General features: G+C 45.8%; 1 protein-coding gene across 7 annotated transcripts in view; it reads left to right on the forward strand.

Moving 5' to 3' along the window:
* TNFRSF19 (TNF receptor superfamily member 19) overlaps positions 1–21,290 on the forward strand; it is a 93,039-nt gene that overhangs the window by 26,257 nt on the left and 45,492 nt on the right. For 6 of the 7 annotated variants that reach the window (XM_043575185.1, XM_043575201.1, XM_043575194.1 and 3 more), the window contains exons 4-5: positions 9,770–9,948; positions 20,277–20,362. In XM_043575185.1, coding sequence (XP_043431120.1) covers positions 9,770–9,948; positions 20,277–20,362 — 265 coding nt within the window. The remainder of the gene's footprint in view (positions 1–9,769; positions 9,949–20,276; positions 20,363–21,290) is intronic. The other variant, XM_043575210.1, reaches the window with a different exon arrangement.

The raw sequence follows: 21,290 nt of genomic DNA on the forward strand, positions 1-21,290 counted from the left end.
CTCCAGGTTCAATAATAACTATTGTTGCTTGTTTAGATTGAGACCCTTCCCTTTGCTACCCACTTTTTTTTAAAGTTTATATATTTGGGGGGGGGGGGGGGGACGGGGGGGGAGAGAGAGAGAGAGAGAGAGAGAGAGGGAGAATGAATCCCAAGCAGGCTCCATGCAGAGCCCAACGTGGGGCTGAAACTCACAAACCACGAGATCATGACCTGAACTGAAACCAGATGCCCCCAATTAGCCACTTTTTAAATGATTACCTAGTTTGACCTTTCACCCAGGATACTTTGGGTTATGTGCATGAAAAGGATTTCTTGTAACAAATATGCACTGCCTCTCAAATATGCTTTCGGTTGTTATTCTGCAATACATATCATGCAACCAATAGGTATTAGCTAACGTTTATTATAATGAGCCAGGTTCTATGTGATATTTATATATTAACTACTGGAGTCCTTTTAACGTATGTCTTAAATAGGGGGTATAACGCCTCCTGTCTTATAGATGAGGAAACAGACACAGAGACGGTTAGTGGATCAGTCCATCGTCACCGTCAGTAAGTGATGTGCTGGGAGAAGGCGGTGGGGCCACATGGGAGTAATGGTCTTTTTCTCATTTTGAATAATGCTCGAGTACGGTGCTACGGTCGAATTCGCTGCGATGACGGAATGGTCTGTGTCTCCACTGGCCAACACGGGGGTTACTAGCCACTTGAAATGTATTCGTGAACACCTGAAAGGTGGCTTGTGTCACCGGAAGCACTGGGTTTTACATTTTATTGCGTTGTAATTGATTAAATTTGAGTTTTGCCACACGCAGTTGTGGCTGTCGTATTAGACACTGCAGCTCTAGAGTGGTGAACGTTCCTCCCAAAATTCTGGCCCAGGACCGACTTCTAACACAAAGGGATCTCCAAATCATGTTGACCTCATGCTTGTGCATTCCAGGAGCTGCCTTCCTGGTCAGCCTTCTTCCTCCCCTTCCTCGTCTGAGCAGCCCTGGGCCCGGCCACCGCTCTCCAAACACCCACCGGCTTCTGCTTCTGTTTGGTCTGGCCACATGGGCGTCCTGGGTGCGGCTCTTCACACCGGGTGGTGCCCTCTGTGTCCCCCTCTTGTGCCTTCTGAGCTGTCTTCCGGCCTTAGCTCTTTTGGTTTCCAGTTCTTTCCCTGAAAGGCCCAAGCATCCTGGCTACTCAGTCAAGTTCTTTTTAGTCACGCAGGCTCGCGGGTCGTGTTTCTGTGTCTTTGGGAAAGTGCAGGACAGGCCATGGAGCCGAGCGGGGTCGGCTTTGAGGACGCGCTCCCGTGGAACCATAGTCACTTCCTCTTCCGTGACGGGGCTTAGGTTTCAGAAGTGTATGAGGAAGGGAATTGACAATGCCTTCTTCCTATTTCTGAGGCAAAAAAATACAAACTTGTTTTCATAGCTCCATAAGCGGTACGTGCTGGACGTTTGGAGCCACGAATGTGCACAGGAGAGCCACACGGCTGGCCTTGCGGCTCACGAAAATAAGCAGCTTGGCGATATGTGGGAGAGGACGACTTTTGTTTTCCCCGAGTGACCACATTAGCCTTTTACTTCTTACCGTCTAGAATCTGCGCGGCCACAGCCCCTCCTCCTCACCGAGTATTATTGCCAACAATGTGCTTTTAACACGATCGCCTCCCAGCAGTCAACCAGGAAACTAGTTTTTGCATGAACCACTTGACATGGTCTTCAAGCTTCTGGCACGGTTTTCAAAGGAAGCCTTTCTAACCAGTTATTGGGAGGACTTTGGCTAATGTGAAAAAATTAATTCTCGTAAACAACAACACACTTTGCTCCCCACGGGTGCGTGCCTGGCTTCCGATTTTTGAAGACATCTCCTTTTTGGAAAGCTGTTTTCATCCCCATGAAGAAAGTCACACATGCACACAAAAAAAATGAAAGTAATTTGCAAGCATGAAAAAGATTCATTTCTGCCATTTAATTACAGTGTTGCTCACTTTATTTCTGTTTAATTATACCTAATCGAGCCCAGCGGTGTTTGGCAGATATTAGCAAGCTCTAGCTTGTAATTTTTCTTTAAAAAACTCAGTTACAGATTTTCATAAACTGGAACTTGGTGGAAGGGGGGGGGGCGGGAACTGTCTTTGGTGTTGTTTTATTAAAGGAAATTAAAACGCTGATTTCTAAATACCAGGCACATAAATCTAATTTGTCATATCCATTTGCATGCGCTAGACTTTCTCTACAAATAACTTCTTCTCGGTCCAGATTTGAGCTTTTAAAGTTCAAAGAACCAAAGTTAATAACTTACTGGCTTGCTTTCCAAGTGAATAGTGCTTTCGACCCGAGGCCCCCCGAATGTGCTTCCTGGCCAGTCAGTGGTCTGTGAGCGTCTCCCCTCTGGTCTGGGGAGCTGCTCCTGGAGCGTGTAGGTGGGATCCACTTCTGTTTTTGCTAAGTGTTGAATTTGCAGAGGGCGAAGAGAGAGAAGGGGATTTGAGGACTGTTTACTCTGAGTCGTTTTGCCACTGGAAAGCCACCAAATGTGGCTTAAAAATATTGGGCAGGGTGTCAGAGCTCCCGCTGCCGCCAGCTTGGGTGGAAATGGCCCAGCTGGACGCAGCCCTTCTCCTGCCTTGGAACCAAGATAAGGAAGCCGCACACACACACACACACACACACACACACCCACGCCACCCACCTGCACCAGCCCACACGGTCTACGTGGTCTTACCATGTGGGACACTGCCGTGGCCTCTGTAGGCTAGCGCTGCCTACAATAAAGCAATAATGATACTACTAATGAAACAACAACAACTTAGGAAATGGTGCCTTCAGCCATACTCGTTCATCCATTGTTTGGTCAGCAAACATTGCTGTGTTACTCACCGGCCTGGTATGCGTTGTTAAAGAAGAAGGTATTCCATGGCACTTTTTAAGGATGGCAAAGGCAGGCTTTAGGGATGGAGGGGGACGGCCACAGTGGGATCTTACAGTGGAGGGGGGAGCCAGGGGGCTCCGTCCCCGTGCAGCATGAGCTCACGGGAATGGATCGCCAAGGAGCAAGGGGCAGCGGGTAGAAGATCGCTGAGGGGAAGCAGCCGGGGGCAGGGGGGGCCTGGCCAACGCAAATGTAACAATTCTCTGCTGGAGATGATAAGCCAGGGTGACCGAGCTTCAAACGGAGGAGGAGGAACGCGAGCAGATGTGAAGGGTGGGTGGTTCTGGTGCAGCTGACGGAGCAGAGCATTTGCTAAGGCGGATTTTGTAAGGAGGTACACAGATGGGCCCAGAGGAGGGTCAAGGATCCTGGCTGAAGTTTGGTCAAGCGAAGAAGCTTCATAAGTACCACGTACTCTGAGAGGCTCCGGGGAGAGAGTGGTGGAGGGAGGCGTCAGATACAGGGGATTGTTCTCTTCTTGTAGAATTTGGGGAAATAGGTAGGACTCCTATAGCTGTGCTTTATTTATTTGTTTATTTTTTTATTTGCAGTGTTTTTTTTTTTAATGGGTTATTCTTCATGTGTATATTTTCCCACCTCCAAGCTCACTAATAAAAAAGGTTCCCCAGGGACTCAGGGACATCGTATTTCCTCAAAGGTACCAAGTCGTAATTTCAAAACTAAAGACTCTAGGATTATGTTAAAGGCTAAATGCATTTCTACCACTGATATGAATGGCCAGACCGCGCGCCATAAAAACAAAAGTCGTATCTCTAATGCGGACACCCAGGCTGATGACTAACGCCCCCACTCCCGTCCCGGTCCCCTCCCACGTATCCTCCCTCACCAAACACACATGTGGTCCTTCCAAGGAAATGGTGAGAGGGAGAGCTCTAGTTGTGACCTGGGAAGTTTCAGAGAACCACAGCAGGACAGAGGGGAAAGCCGGAAAAACAGACCTCGCTCAGGAACTATCGCAATAGGGAAAGAGAGGCCTCAGTATGGAACCGGGCTCAATTCCAAATACAACATGGACAAGAGGGGATTTTAGCCAAGGGGCCAGGTGGGGGGCAGTGGACGGAAAATTCCTAAGAGGAAACATCAGGGGAAAGGGGATTGTGGCTAAAGCAGACCTAACGGGATTCTTGCTGAAGGCAGGCCAGGGTGGCCAGAGGGTGGAGGGGCAGGAAGCAATTTGACCAGGTATGGAGGGTGAGCAGAGAGGAGGGTAGGGGATTCTGGCTAACCAGGCACAGGAGTCTCAGACAACGGGCTCTCGAGCACAAGGCCCGAGGTTGGCCCTAACTGGGAAGGCAGCTCCCGGGAGCCCGTGAAGGCTGCTCAGAAAACTCAGCGGGACCCCGGTCAGCACGGCCAGCTTACTCTCTTTTCTGAGGACTCTGTTTTCCCTCACCACAAACCCATTCCTACCATTTCTTTTCTTCCCAGCGGCAGCATACTAGCCTGCTGGGGAAAACCGCACGCCTAGGGGAGGTGCCCCCTTCTACCCAAAAGTGGTGGAGGGAAGGCCCAAAAGATGGCATGCTGTTGTCATCCGCGGCACAGTGAGGCCACTGACCAGGGCCCGCGTACTTCAGCAGACGCCCACGGCTGCCCCCTCCGTCCCGGCACTTGGGGTGCAGGGTGAGTGGGCTCCAGCGGAATGGATTCAGCTGTAGCCGCACCACGGCGGGCTCTCCATATGCAGACGCGGAGAGCTCTCCGAGACGCACCGAGGGGGGGAAACTGAAAAACTAGCTGCGGAACAGCGTGTTAAAACACACGCGCGCGGGGGCGCCTGGGTGGCTCGGTCGGTTAAGCGTCCGACTTCGGCTCAGGTCATGATCTCACGGTCCGTGGGTTCGAGCCCCGCGTCGGGCTCTGTGCTGACAGCTCAGAGCCTGGAGCCTGTTTCGGATTCTGTGTCTCCCTGTCTCTGTGACCCTCCCCTGTTCATGCTCTGTCTCTCTCTGTCTCAAAAATAAATAAACGTTAAAAAAAAAATTTAAAAAAACACACGCGTGTGCACGCGGAAGACATTGGGATGTTTCCAGGAGGTTCTCCCAAAAGCTGGTGGCAGTGTTTGCCTGTGTGGAGGGAACGGGACGTGAGACCAGGGATGGGAAGGAAGGTGCACTGTTTGATTTTTTTTTTTTAATACAAATCTTGTGTGCAGTGGAAGTTTTTCAGCATAAAAAGGGATGAAAAGACAGCAGAAACAGTCACTGGCCCTAGGGGAGTGGACACAGGGTTACAAAGGCACAGTCTCAGTGCTCTCTCAGCAGTGTTACTCTGGGCGGGAGGCTGGGGGGCCATTCTCTACGCCGGTTGGCCTTTTTCCTTTTTCTCTCGCTAGTTATTTATTGAACTTAATGGGAAAGGTTTCAAGGCATTTTAACCACCTACTTTTACTGAATGAAATAAAAACATCAAAGTAGACATTTATATTGGGGGGTAATTTAATGTTTATATGCTGTTTACTTTATAGCCTGGATTTCAAATAATTGCAGGGTCTCTGTGTTTATGGTGCTTCAGAAATAAGACAATTAGCTCTAAAAGCGATTGCTGCCATGGACACCATGCTATCACTTAATTCCTTGGAAATACCTTCTCTGAATTTCTGGTTAATTCAATGGTTAATTCAAGATTTCTGATGGTTGTTTTTTTTAGTATAATTTATTGTCAAGTTAGCTAACATACAGAGTATACAGTGTGCTCTTGGCTTCGGAAGTAGCTTCCCATGATTCATCGCTTCCATCCAACACCCAGTGCTCATCCCAACAAGTGCCCTCTTCAATGCCCGTCACCCATTTTCCCCGCCCCCCCATCAACCCTCAGATTGTTCTCTGTATTTCAGTCTCATGGGTTTGCCTCCCTCTCTGTTTGAAACTGCTTTTCCCCTTCCCTTCCCCTATGGTCTTCTGTTAAGTTTCTCAGATTCCTCTCAAATACAGAACGATCGCTTCATAAGTTTCTTAGACCAGCATGAAGTGCAAGCATGTTTTAAAAGTTTAAAAATAATATTAGGTCGGTGTTTTAATGTTGTCTTTCAAAAAATGACAAATACTTTAGAGAAAATATATTTTAAACTGAATTCCTTCAAATAATCAATCTCTGTATAAAGGTTCCTAGGAGACCATACGGTTCACTGTACCTGTTCAGTACATTTAGGTATTATTTTGTGATCAACCTCTCACCTAAATCTACTCCAAAATTACTATTGTTGCCAGTAAAACATATAAAATCTAAGCAGAACTAGTAAATTAATATCCAGACAATGAAGGCAAAATTATGATGCATTAGGAGCCTGGCTTTGTTGTTTTTTTTCATATATAGAATGGACTAGAAAGGAGCACCTGGCTGGCTCAGTCCCTGGGGCATGCGACTCTTGATGTTGGGTTCATCAGTTCAAGCCCCACACTGTGTAGAGATTACTTAAAAAATAAAATCTTGGGGTGCCTGGGTGGCTCAGTAGGTTGAGCGGCCGGCTTCGGCTCAGGTCACATTCTCGCGGTCTGTGAGTTCGAGCCCCGCGTTGGGCTCTGTGCCAACAGCTCAGAGCCTGGAGCCTGCTTGGGATTCTGCGTCTCCCTCTCTCTCTGCCCCTCCCCCATTCATGTTCTGTCTCTGTCTGTCTCAGAAATAAATAAGCATTAAAAAAAATTTTTTTAAATAAAATCTTTAGAATGGACCAAAAAAAAAAGCTCCACGAAATCCTCATTCTATGAAGTATAACGACATGTAAATGACACACAATGGTATATGGCAGAAATACGGGGGTCATAACGGTTCCCGTGTACCATTATAAACTCTGGAATCCAGTCGGGACTCAAAAGTATTTGTTGTTTTTCAAAAGAGATGAGACCCGTCAAAACAGCTACTTGTAGTTCTTTCAAGTTGGCGTCCACTTGGCTGTCTGTCTAGTTCGTTTCTCAGGATGGAAGAGGAAGTGAACTGCTGGAGGCAGAGATACTGAGCAGGAGCAAGAATGATAGTTCACTGCCCGGCGGGGGACTTAAAACCGCAAACTGCCCACCCAGCGCACGCCCTTGACCCAGGCAGGTGCAGCTAAATTGTATTCCACGTACCGTTGTTAAAAGACGGATAATTCCGTTTTAGACCTATTTTATTCAACGAAAATAATTTAGGTGGAAAGTGGTCTTTCTCGTAACCCGGCAAAACACTGGAGCCTGAAGGTCCCCAGTGGGGCTTTATCATACTTAAATCGGAACAGTTGGTTTGTTGGGCCGTAGAGAATCTAAAAGGTATCATTTATCTGGTGAGCGCTCACCCTGTGCTCGATTTATAATTTACAGCTTGTCTATGTTTTTTTCCCTTTTATTCCTCAAAACAGCCCTGGAGGGCAGGCGAGTACTGACCCCCCTCTCGCAGATGTAGCGACTGAGGATCAGAGTTCCCCAAATAGCTTAGCTGACGAGTGGCAGCGTTGGCCTTCAAGCTCATGTGTCTTTGGCTCCATTGTCAGACACACTTTTTCTTCCATATCAGCCTCGCTGGAAAAACGGCATTTCGTGTATTCCCAGCTAAGACACCTTCTTGTCTTTCTCATTTCTCTTTCCCTTTGTTTTGCCTCTTCTGCCCTCTTCCTTTTTCCTTTCTTTCTTTGTTGGGTTGTAACTTGTATATGAGACCCTTCCAGTCCCAGCCGCCTGGATCCAAGTGTGATTTTGAAACTTGGCTCTTGCGTGAACCTTTGACGTGGAGGTGCCGAACCTGTGGACAGCGAGGTCCCCACGCCCCTACCCAAATGTCACACCTGCCACCCTTTGATCCCGGAAGATTGTGACAGGGCGGCTCCCATCTACACTGAAAGAGAGCCTTGGGATGCACTCGGCTCTCTCGGCAACTAACGTACTCGGCAAAAACCCACTTCTGCCCCCGTGCAGAAGCGCAGCGCCCACGTACAAAGCACCAAAACCAGCAGGGACCTCCCTGCAAAGACCTAGTGTACCCCCCAAGAAATTCTTTTTGAATACGTATCTTTGTTGTTTTCCCGGTTGCCAGAGTCATAGATGCGTTTTGCCAAAGAGTAAATTATCAGAGAATTATGAAAATTCAAAACACCTCATAATTTCACTATCCCCCTCTCCCCCCCCCCCCCCCCCGGCCCAAAGATAATCTCTAGTGAATCCATTCTTCAAGTCAGATTTTTTTTTTCCTTCTGTCTGTGCCTTGGTTTAGGACACTAGGGATTAAGAAGGTTGTTGACCTTCTGCTTTCTTGGTCCGCTACCCTTTGTTGTGCATGTTCAGGGCTCACATGTGAAAGGCGAGCTGAGTAACTGAAATGAGGAAGGAACGTACTGCTCCTCTAAGACGTGAACGAGTTTATTAGCCAAAAATATTCTGAGTATTTTATTCAGTAGCTTATTGAGTACAGGGACACTACCCTTTGTGTTCGTTTTGATTTCGTTTTTGACCGATAAATACCACTTAGCTGACTGTGCATGTAACTACAGATCAAGGATTTTAGGCATGTAAGTTTTATAGGCAAATGGGCATTTTGAATGACCAGGGATTTGCATTCTGCACCCAAAGTTTACAGGGGAGGGGGCCAAGAGATATTGGTGAGGCTCTTCTCTTCTGCTGCATTGAGCTGTGTTTGTGGGCTTGCTCGGTATGCTCTCCAGACGGAGAGAGAACGTACCCGACAGATCCCACAGTGTCGTGGTGTGGAATCTGATTCCGGAATTCAACTGGGTAGGTTCAAATCCTGCTTCTAACATTAGCCATGTCACCTGGGTTCAGGTACATACCTTCTGGGAAGCTCCCTACCCCCATTCATGAAATGGGAATAATGATGGTGGTTCCCTCATTGGGAAGAAGTACGAAATCATGAGACAATGTGCAGAGTAACCCAGTCGATGTTATTGATTATTATTAACCAGCTCAATGTCACTGAGTATAATAATGACACTAATTGTTAATGCTTTTGTAAGGGACGGACACGTACTTCTCATTCTGTGTTATAACTTATTTTTAAAGCGATCGTGAACACGTGTCTCCGCCATTCTTCGTGTTGTTGCATCGTATTTGCGTTACACGGCCGGCTATGACTTATTTGGTTCTGGACCTTGTGGAAATGAACCATGTGTGCTGCTCATCCTTGGACCTTTGGTGTCACACAGTTGAATCCAAACAAGAATTCCGTATTCTTCTAAGAAATAGGGAGGAACCTTCCCTACTGTCACACAGCCATAAACGGCTGAACATTTCGAGGTGCCCTCTCCTGGGCAGACCTTCCAGATCGTCAGCTTAGGAAATTCCTTACCCGGTTAGCCTCGGTTTGAAAATATCACTGTTGTCGTATGGAAAGCAGTTTGACAATAAATTTCATCGTGATAAATAAATAGATGAATAAAAGTGGGGGAAAAAAAAAAAGAAACTATCACCGTTGCTATCAGAGCCCGTATTTCCTGCCCTGATAAGTGAGTAAGCCTCTGAGTTTTTCTCTGACTTCAGTTTCTGAACATGCACATGACTGGCTTAATTGGAGAAAAAAAAAGGGCCATAATTCTGCCATAAACTGGCCATAATGCAGCAGCAGGGGGTCCCGGAGGACCTTTCTTATGCAAATGCTCGTGGCTTCTTGAATAAAGTGGATGACTAAGAATACTTAATGCAGTAAGAGAGATGATTAGCAGCGGGAGACACATTGGAACTTGCCGGAAGAGCTGCTGCCTTTGTGTCCAGGGAAACCCACTCCGTAGTTATTAGACCAGCTCTTCCTTTTATCCCCGCTGTCTTTTTCGTCTTTTTCGTCTTTTTCACGCTTGCGACGTCTGAATAGCGTTCTGGTGCTTGTGAATCCCTGCAGGAATGTGGCTTTGGCTACGGGGAGGATGCCCGGTGCCTGACCTGCCGGCCGCACCGGTTCAAGGAGGACTGGGGCTTTCAGAAATGCAAGCCGTGCCTGGAGTGCGCGGTGGTGAACCGCTTCCAGAAGGCCAACTGCTCTGTCACCAGCGACGCCGTCTGCGGGGACTGCTTGCCAGGGTACGTTGCACGATTTCTTTGCCTCGTAATTATTGGCTTAAGTTTTTAAAGGCTTTTTTTAACGTTTGTTTATTTTTGAGAGAGAGAGAGAGAGTGTAAGCACGAGCAGGAGAGGTACGGGGGGGGGGGGGGGGACAGAGGATCCGAAACGGGCTCTGAGCCGTCAGCACAGAGCCCGACGCAGGGCTCGAACTCACGAACCATGAGATCATGCCCTGAGCGGAAGTCAGACGCTTACCCCGACTGAGCCACCCAGGCCTCCCTGGATTATTTTTAAGCGGGCTTTTCCCTTGTTCCCCCCCAAGTGTGAACCCACACCGATGGGAAGCGGAACACATTTGTCGCATGGTCGTGACTCCATCCTTGCCCGCTGCGCACTGTGGCAGGCGCTGGTTATAAATAAAGTGAATAAGCACACTAACAAAGGATTAGCGTCGCGAGACCCTAAAGCGTTCCCTATAAATCGATGAAAAAGAAAATGTGGACAAGTGGACAAACGAGCCGACGGGCAGTTCACAAAAGAGGAAACACGTGTGGCCTGTGATCAGATGGCGATGCTCATCCTCGTTCGTGATCAGAGAGATGCGGATCACAGGTGTTCGCTCATTTCCGCGGGTTTTTGTGAAGCGGCTTTGGGGGAAGCGAGGCGTTGCTGAGGTACAGAGGCCGAGCGCCCTACCCGCGTGAAGCTTGTGTCCTAATAAGGGATTTAGAAAGGGCCAAACAGTAAATAACACAGAAGTGAGTTGTGTTGTAGGAGAGGAACCTGGAGCGGGTGAGGCGAACCAGGCGTGCCCGGGGTGGGTGACCAGGGCAGGGGGCTCTGAGCAAGACTCAGAGCAGCTGTGTTGGGGAGGGGCACTGCTGCGGACACAGGGGATGCGGAGACAGGCCCTGTCGTGGACATGACCCTGGAGTTCGGGCCCCCGAGGAGTCTAGGCTCGAGGTCGCTGCAGAGCGCGGCTCTCGCTGGACGTAGCGAGAGCACGCCACAGGTCACCGAAAGGCACCGTGGCTCTTGCTGAGGTCAGAGGGGAAGACAGACCTGTGGGCCTGAAGGGCAGAAACGGGGCAGGAAAGAGCCTTACGGGCTACGTGTGATGCTACGCGATGATTCAGCATCTGAACCGGTGCAAATTGTAATTGTGTAACACCGGAAACACGGGCAGTGGAAGGATAACCAGCTCTTGGCCTCCACCCAAATGAAAATCTTTTGTGCTCCAAAGGATGTCATCAAGAAAAGGAAAAGACAACCCGCAGAATTAGAGAAACTATTTGTAAATCATATAGGTGACTAGGGACTGTCTCATCTGGAACACGTAAAGAACTCTTACAACTCACTCATGAAAAGACCAATAACCCGATTAAAATATGGGTGAAGGATCTGAATAGACTTTTCTCCAAAGAAGACATTCAGGCAGCCAGTAAGCACATGAAAAGATGCTCAATGTCGGGGAAATGCAACTTAAAACCACATACTTCAAGCCCACTAGAATGGCTGCGACCAAAAAGACAGACAATGACAAGTGTTGGTGAGAAGAAACCGGAACCATCCTTCCTCGATAGAGACAGAAATTCAACTAGTGGCTTCCTGGGGCTGGTGGCTGGGGAGCGTGGGGAGGAGTGAGGGGTGACCACTCAAGGGTACAGGCTTTCTTTTTTTGGTGTGATGAAAACGTCTGACACCGATCATTCCAATGGTTGCATGCCTCCGGGAGGACACTCAAGGCCGTTTAATTGTGTGCTTCACGTGGGTGGATTATAAGCTGTGTGAATCCGGTATCAGTAAATCTGCCATTAAAAAAAAAAGGAATGGCCTATAATCTCAGACGATGCTGATACCTATGAATATCGTCAGCCGGAGTTCTGACCTTGTGCAAACCTGACTGAGGAACACAAACCCGACGTCTGACGCGTCTCCGTTGTTCCTGTTCTACGAGTCTGACGAAAGCACGTGGGTGCCCTTCATCTTTGGGGCGGGGAGAAGAGGTCCTGAGGAGATTCAGGGGGCAGCGGGAGTGCGGGAAAACACAGGACCCAGGGTCTCGGTTTTTACAAAGCAGCAGCCCACGGGGATATGCCGTAGAGTCTGAGACAGGACGCACTCTCCCCAGGACCTCCCACCAGAAGTGCTTCCTCGTGCTTAACCTCAGTCGTTGTCACCTGAACCCACTGGCTTAGCTTCTGTGGTGTTTGCTCATTTTTTAAGTAAATGCTTAGATGTGGGCAAGTCAGATACAAGGGAGTAGACATTTGAATGATGTTTCATAGTTCATTTATATGATTAGTTTACAATTACATCCTTTCTAAGCCAGCATGAATGTATGAGGCAGGCAATAATTATATAGTGACTTTAACCCCGGCTTTCCAGAGTGTTTTAAAGTGCTCACCCAGGTTGACTATATTTGTGTGAAGAAGCTAAACAGCTGGGACCCGTTTTATAGATAGGAAAACTGAGGCAGAAAGAAAATAAGCAAATGGCATATTGCTCTCAGAAAAATGATGCCGGGGCGCCTGGGTGGCTCAGTCAGTTGAGCGTCCGACTTTGGCTCAGGTCATGATCTCACTGTTCCCGGGTTCGAGCCCTGCATCGGGCTCTGGGCTGACAGCTCAGAGCCTGGAGCCTGCTTTGGATTCTGTGTCTCCCCCTCTCTCTGCCCCCTGCTCCCCTGCTCATGCTCTGTCTCTTTCAAAAATAAACATTAAAAAAAAAATGTTTTTAAGAAAAGGAATAAAAAGCAATAATTAAAAAAAAAAAAAAAAAGAGTCCTCTGCTGTCCTAAGGCTCAGCCCCAATAGGACAGCAGCTGCCTTTTCCCCACAAGCAGTAGGGCGTGGAAATAGTGTGTCTCCTGTGCCTCGGTGTGAGTGATTGGAGCCTCAGTGCCCTTGTTCCCAAATGTGTCCAACGACTTCAGGCCAGTTCCTTAATTTCTCTGACACCTGTTCTTCTCACCTGTACGTTGTCATCTGATAATACCGACCTGCAGCATCGCTGGAAGGGTCGAGGATACACTGCATGTAAAGCGCCCAGCGGAGTGCCTGGCCCCTAGTAAGCACTAAATACGTATCTGACATCCTCACCAATTGGTGTTACTAGAAGCCAGGGAAAGCTTTATTTACCTGACTGCTTCTTTTTTGTTTTTTTTGTGAGGCGTTTTTAGAGTGTGGCCAGTGGGCCTGCAGCCACCTTCTCTGTCTCCCGTGTTCCCATCCCTTCTCTGCCAAGGGGACACGGGCCCCCGCCTGGAAGGATAACCCAGCCCCTACCAGTTCTTTGCTGCTTCTCGTGACGACGATAGCTGACATTTATTGAGCATTTATGATGAGTTGAGCGCTGTGTGCAGGTTAGCTTATTTAATCATCAAAACCACTCCGTAAACCAGGGATTAATATCAAACCCCCTTTTCCAAGGGAAAATTGATCCTTGGAGGGGATAAATGACACGCCCAAGGTCACCCGCTTGTCATGCTGCTGCTGAGCCCCTATGCCTAACCACATGTCTGGTGTCACAGGGAGCCCTCCCCTGGAGCCTCTGTGACTGAGGCTAACCATGCGGCCTGCCACAGCCCTTCTGTGCCCCAGCCCCAGTACACCCTGGTGCCCCGCCAGCCTCCTTGCTCCTGGAAGCTGCCCGAATTGCCTTGGCGGGCTCTCTCATCTTGACATTGGGCCCCCCTTGCCCATTCTCAGAGTGTGGGCAGAGTATCCAGCGTGAGATCACTAAGCACCGCACTGTTCTTGGCCCTGACCCTGATGGTTCATCTCCTCGTAGGTATTTGTTCGCTTTCAAGGGGCCCTTGCTGTCAGTTGCTAAGGAACATAAACAGTAGGCTGTCCGTCGGTAGGAAGCTGGGTGCCGGGAAGAGAATGGGAGAGAACAGAGTGGTCATCCGGTACGTAGAACATCCACTGCAGAACGTTTGACCGTGGCCTGACTGTAAGACACAGGACACGGTGACTGCCTTCCGGGCTGTATTGAGCGAGCTCAGTATAAAACGGGAGCTGGACTGCGGTGCGTCGTTCTCCCTGCAGAAATGCTTTCATTGATTGAACAGTTGACGGTTTACAACCAGGTTTTCTTAAAATGGCCCTTTTCAAACATGGCGTTCGTCAGGCAATCTGGTGTTATTTGGATTGAGTTCAATTAAAAATTCTTTTCGAATTCAGCGTCGGAGAAAGTTTTGGGTCTAAAAGATGTATGTACTGTGATTAGGTAAAGTCCAGCATGATTTCCTTTTTCCGTGTGCATTAGCCATGTGAACGCCCAGAGTAAAATTCGAAGTTCCCCTACGGATCCCACTTTAGCCAAACACCTGTATATGTCCTGATCCCTTTTATTTCATTTTATGTTTCAAATTTTTTATATGTTTTTAATTTATTTTTGAGACAGAGACAGAGCATGAGCAGGGGAGGGGCAGAGAGAGAGGGAGACACAGAATCGGAAGCGGGCTCCCGGCTCTGAGCCATCAGCCCAGAGCGCGACGCGGGGCTCGAACTCACGGACCGTGAGACCGTGACCGGAGCCGAAGTCGGACGCTCAACCGACTGAGCCACCCAGGCGCCCCTCATTTTATTTTTTAAAATTTGTGTCCTTTCTCACTTGGTCAGAAAGCAGAGTTACCAGTGTTTCTGTGTCCCTAAAACCATGGCAGTCTAAGCAAGACAAGGTAAAATATTTTTAAAAGATTGATACGTTTCTTTATCCACTTAATACTTTCAGTTACATATTTTTTAAAGATTTTTATTTTTATTAAATGCTTATTTATTTTGAGAGAGAGAGAGAGAGAGAGAGAGAGAGAGGAAGAGAGAGAATCCCAAGCAGGCTTCACGCTGTCAGCACAGAACCCACGTCGGGGCTCAGACTTACAAACCATGAGATCATGACCTCAGCCGAAATCAAGAGTCAGACGCTCAGCCGACTGAGCCACCCAGGTGCCCCTTCAGTTACATAGGAAAACTCTAATTTCTATACCTTCATCTTCAAATTGGAGGATAATTTTGAGGCAACTTTTCTAACAATTAAAAGCACAATGTCTGTGATGGCGAGTACATAACTGGTAGTTTAGTAACTACTCGTCTTTAGAATTCTGAATTAATCGCACTTTGTACTAAACAGAAAAACAGGAGAGTCGGTGGATGGTTTTAAACATTTTGCTACATTTTTTTTGGTTGAAAAGTTAAATTCGAGTTAAAAATTAAGTTTAAAAAACCTTAGATTCTGCCATTACGCCATTGGAATAAAGAAGCTGGCAGGGCAGATTCTGAATGCTTTTGTGTAATCTCCGTGCAGCTGCGGATAGGTGCTCTGGGTCACGTCCAAGCATCATCTGTCCGTGGGTGCAGCGGTTACATACGTGGGAGCCTCATGAATTGGTGTGTCCACTCCACCTCATTTCTAGTCAGCTTTTCAAGCTATTTCTGCTTAGTGTTTAATGGTCATTTAAACATGATGTGATTGGGGCGCCTGGGTGGCTCAGTCTGTTGAGCATCCAATTTTGGCTCAGGTCACGATCTCACAGTTCACGAGTTCGAGCCCCACGTCGGGCTCTGTGCCGACAGCTCGGAGCCTGGAGCCTGCTTCGGGTTCTGTCTCCCTCTCTCTCTGCCCCTCCCCTGCTCACGCTCTGTCTCTTTACCTCTCAAAAATAAATAAACATTAAAAAAAAAAACAAAACATGGTGTGATTTGCTTACCTTCTAGTTTCATTTCCATAATGGCCCTCAAACTCATAATATATTTTCATCAGTATATTTTGGCAAATATATGTGATTCATTTGTTAGGGAAAGCTCAGACCTCAAAAGCGTTTTGTCACGACGAGAGGTCCTTGTTTTAAAAACATTTAATGACATCTGCATTGGATTCTCCATGCTTTCCGTTTCCTTAGTTTTTAAGAAGTTTTAAAATGTGTGTTTCAGTATCAAAATGCGATGTTGAAAATGTTGGGTGTAACATTTTTTTATTTCACTTTCTGTTCTGCTTATTTACAAAAATGAGTTTTCACATGTAAAACGATTTTAGACTGTGTCGATGTTTACTTGTAATTTGGCAGATTTTCTGGCCGAGAGGATAAATAATAGTAGTCTGCATATATTACGATGTTTAGTGAGAAATACATCTGTAATAATGCCGTCTTACATTACGCTACGGTTTTTGCCTTACTTCACAAATTTTTATGCATTTTTGGTTGTGAAAAATAACATAAGGTTTATCGTCTTAACCATTTTTAAGTGTATCGGTTACTAGTGTTAAGTACATTTACGTTGTTTGGAACAGATCTCTAGAACATTTCCATCTTCCCAAACTGAAACTCTATACCCAGTAAACAACAACCTACCCCCGTTTCCTGCTCCCTTCGGCCCCTGGTAATCACTGTTTACATGAATTTGATTACATACCTAATCTGAGTGGAATCATGTAGTATTTCTCCTTTTGTGACTGGTTCGTTTCACTCAACATAACGTCCTTAAGATTCATCCGTGTTCTAGGATGGCACTGGGACAGGATTTCCTTCCTCCATCCTTTTTTTTTTTTTTTTTTTTTATTAAATTAGAGCAGGTCTGTTCTTTTTAAAACAAAATTTTTTTAAGTTTATTCATTTGTTTTGAAAGAGATGGAGACAGCATGAGTGGGGGCAGGGCAGAGAGAGAGAGGGAGGGACAGAATCCCAAGCGTGCTGCCAGCACAGAGCCTGATGTGGGGCTCGAACTCATGAAACCGTGAGATCAGATCGTGACCTCAGCCGAAACCAAGAGCCAGATGCTTAACTGACTGAGCCGCCCAGGCGCCCCCAGGGTTTCCTTCCTTTTCAAGGCTGGATAATATTCCATTATATGGCTACGGCTCATTTTGTTTACCCTTCCATTTGCCCCGTGGATATTTGGACATGCACCTTTTGGCTGTTGTGAATAGTGATGCTAGGAATAAGGGTGCAAATATCTCGTCTACACCCTGCCTTCCGTTCTCTTGGAATCAACCCAGTAGTGGAATTGCTGGATCATATGGCCATTGTGTTTTTCGTGTTTTGAGGAACCTCCTTACCGATCTCCGTAGCACCATCTCACTTTCCCACCAACAGTGCACAGCGCTTCCAATTCCCCCCCGAGGCCTCCCCGAACTTGATGGTTTCTGTGTGGCTTTGGTTTGCTTTTCGGAGCCGTCCTGATGGGTGTGAAGTGATACTTCATTGTGGTTTTGAAGTGCATTTTCCTGATGAGGAGTGACGTTGGCTGTCGGGCCGTCTTTTCATGTGCTTATTGGCCATTTGTATACCATCTCTGCAGAAATGTCTCTTCAAGTCCTTTGCCCATCTTTTAATCAGGTTATTTGATTTTTGTTGTTGAGTGAACATCCTAGACATCAACTCCTTACCAAATACAGGATTTGCAAAGATTTTCTCCCCTAGTGTAGGTTCATTTTTCACTCCGTTGATTGTCGATCGTATCCCTGTTTTTTTTTTAATCCTGGAAAAGAAGATTATTATTTTATTATCATTTAAAACTTTTTTTTTGATGTGACCTACTTGGTTTTAACCAGTTTATTGAGGTGTAATTGACAATTATAAAGCTGTACGTATTTAATGTATACAACTTGATGAGTTTGGGGATAAGTATACGTTCATTGTGTCCTTTCATGCAGAAAATTTCACGCAGCCCAGGGTATCAGTTTTTGCTTTGGTTGCCTATTTCACATATGCCTTTTGATTGCATTTTGACGTCATATCCAAGAAATCATTGCCAAATTCAAAGCATGAAGTTTTTCTCCTGTTTTCTTTTAGGAGTTTTATAGTTTTGGGTCTTATGTTTAGGTTTTTAATTCATTTTGAATTAGTTTTTGTATAGGGTGTTAGATAAGGTTCCAACTTTTGCATGTGGATATCCAGTTTTCCCAGCACCATTTATTGAAGACCTGTCTCCATTTAGGTGGCCTTGGTACTCTTGTTGAAGATCATTTGACCCTATATGTGAGAATTTATTTCTGGGCTGTCTTGTTCCATTGGTCTACGTGTCTGTCTTTGTACCAGTATTGATTATTGTAGCTGTAATTGGCTATTATACTGTATTGTATGTGGTACACTGTGTTGTGTATTGCACTCTGTTGATTATTATAGCTTTGTAATATGTTTCAATATCAGGAAGTGTTACTCCTCCACCTTTGTTCTTTGACTATTGCTTTGTGCATCACAAAATAGACTATTGCTTTGTGCATCACAAAATAGATTTTTTAATTAAAACCAGGTGGGAAGTCACCATATTACAATATGGACATATTTTCATAGTCAAATGAAAATGGAAGGTTAGGCAAATACTGAGTGTACCTTAGCATTTGAGGTAATTTACCTGCTTTTAAAGAAAAATTTTGCAGGGGCGCCTGGGTGGCTCAGTCGGTTATGCGGCCGACTTCGGCTCAGGTCATGATCTCACACTCCGTGAGTTTGAGCCCCGTGTTGGGCTCTGTGCTGACAGCTCAGAGCCTGGAGCCTGTTTCAGATTCTGTGTCTCCCTCTCTCTGACCCTCCCCCGTTCATGCTCTGTCTCTCTCTGTCTCAAAAATAAATAAACGTTAAAAAAATTTTTTTTAAGAAAAATTTTGCTTCAACCATAAATCATACAGATTTGGTACTACAATATCCAATTTCATAAAATAATTTCATTTGTCTTGCTCTTTATAAACTCGATCTGCATATTGATTCTCCAAATCACTATTTTGTCATAGAAAAAATATATTTTGAAATACGTTTACAAGTAATCACTGTTTTCTTAAAATTTTCAAATGTTTATTTGATTTTTGAGAGAAAGAGACAGAGCGTGAGCGAGGGAGGGGCAGAGAGAGAGGGACACAGAATCCGAAGCCGGCTCCAGGCTCCGGGCTGTTGGCACAGAGCTGGACGCAGGGCTCTAACTCACGGAGTGTGAGATCATGACCCGAGCCGAAGTTGGCTGCTTAACCGACTGAGCCACCCAGGCGCCCCTAAATAATCACTGTTAATATTTGGCATATAATATGCTTCCACATTTTTTCAGTGCAAATACATGTATGTAAATTATTTTAGCTGCTTTGGTAAAAAAAAAAAAAAAAATCTAAAAGGATCTATACCAGAGTGTGTGTGTGTACAAAATAGAATTATGTTATTCTCCTTTCTTTTTTTCACCTACTGATAGTTCATGAGTTAAAAAAAATATGTATACTAGATCTACGTCGTATTCCATTGCCTCGGGACTACCGTGGCTAGTCACATCGACTGTTATGTACTGAAAGCGTGCCTAACTGGGTTTTTTTCTTTCATAAATAATAACACGGTTGCATTGTTGTAAATACCGCGTCACCCACTTGGTTGTTTCTTTAGGAAAAATTTCAAAAAAATGAACCTCCTGGTTAAAGGATATATAAACTATTTTATTGGGTTCTGATGGCGTATCGCTGAACTGCCCCTCTACAAGTGGCCTTTACGATGCCACTGGCATCCAGACATGTGCTATTTTGTCTGTACTCACGAGTGTTCTGAGTAAAAATGGTACATTTTCACTGCAGTGTGCATTTACTTGATTAGTTTCACAGGGTCTAACATTTCAATGTTAAATTTTTTTTACATTTAATTGCATCATGCTTTTTAGTTTTCACTGAAAGTTTTAAATTATGAAATGTTCTTCTTTTGGGGAGTTAATGTTCTTTGCCTGTTTCTATTGCAGACTGAAATTACAGACAATGCTATGATTAGGACTATTTTTCAGGGTTATTTTGCCCATTAACTATGTTGATGGTGCTTTATTTCTTTTTGCTCTTCAGCAGTATTTTGTGTGTGTGTGTGTGTGTGTGTGTGTGTGTGTGTGTGTGTGTGTATGTGTGGTAAAAGCTGTTATCTCTTCCATTCCAACTCCTGAGTTTCTTGTCATGCCTACAAAAATAACCCCGTATGAAAGTTACATAAGTATCTCCCTACATTTTTCCATTGCATTTATGGTTTGCTTGGCTCTTTGGGGGCTCTGAATTTCGGGTGTTTAAAAACTAGCACTTGATTTATGAGGGGTTTTGTCCTTTAAGTTACAATAGAATTGCAAAAGGCCACTGATTTCCTATTCCCTCACCAGCACGACCATCTCAATATAGAGGGGCTGAGTAGAATTTACAATGTCTAGTGGAATTGATATTTCTTAAATGTTCACCGCATCTAAGGATGTGTCTGTCTAAGATACTGCTATGTTTAAGCTTTTGAATTGCTTTTTTAAAAAAGTAGAACTGGTAATTTGTAAATTATCATGAATCTGTTAGCTGCAACTTGGAGCTTAGAAGGAAGACCTAATGAGGATTATTTTTCTTTCTCTTCTAGATTTTATAGGAAGACAAAACTCGTCGGTTTTCAAGACATGGAGTGTGTACCTTGCGGGGACCCCCCACCCCCTTACGAGCCACACTGTGAGTGAACTCCAAAGGCTTTTAGAAACCTTTCTACGGTTAGCAAATGGAGCACAGTCTTTCTCTACGGTGGGGCTTATAATGCGCATTCTTTTGTCAAGCTTCCAGCAAGATATAAAGTCCTTTTGTTGTGCGCCCCAGTCAGCCAACTGTGTCCCTTGGTTTGACTCTCAGAGGGAAATACAGACACTTTGCTGCCTCTTGTTTCATTCTAACTCTTATCTTCATTCTGGATATGGAACTTGGGCAACTCCAATTAACTAGGTGATCCAAATCCTAATGCGTAAGGTCTTTGCCTTGGCCCCACGAATTCCTGTGTTTTCCCTTCTTAGTCCCCAGGCACTGTCATGTGGCCACTTCCCTGCCTTCCCAGAGACATTCCTGTCCATGATTCACCACCCTCATTAATATATCATTAAGTTAAATACTGGCTCCTTTCATTCACTCCTTCATTTTTCTCATTTCACAGATAAATTGCATGGCAGAAATACAACTATGAATGAGAAATTTTTGCCTTTTCTTCTCTGTATTAACATGGATCTTTTTCTATCATATTTTCCCCTTTGATATAAAAAATATTTGTTAGCAGTTCTCAGTTCGCATTGATTTTGAATAGGAAGGAGAGTGGCTCCTGGCTTTTCTTAATCCCACATACAGATCTGGCCAGTGGACACTCACAGGTGATGGGCCAGGAAAGAAATCGGCAGATGGTCTCCCCCCGGGGCGGGCGGGCTCAAGGCTTGTCTTTGCTGAGCAGGGCTCTAGTGGGTTGTGCTTCCGTGTCCAGGAGGGAGAGGGTGGGAGGTGTTGATCCTGTGTATAGTCGCTCATGCCTTTCTGGGGAGCGTTGGTAATAGACATGTATATATTTGGGGTCTCTTTGATGTGTTCTTGCTTCTTCTGTGACAAAAGCACCCTCTGAACTAAC

This window comes from Prionailurus bengalensis, chromosome A1, assembly GCF_016509475.1.
Source record: "Prionailurus bengalensis isolate Pbe53 chromosome A1, Fcat_Pben_1.1_paternal_pri, whole genome shotgun sequence".
Lineage (NCBI taxonomy): Eukaryota > Metazoa > Chordata > Mammalia > Carnivora > Felidae > Prionailurus > Prionailurus bengalensis.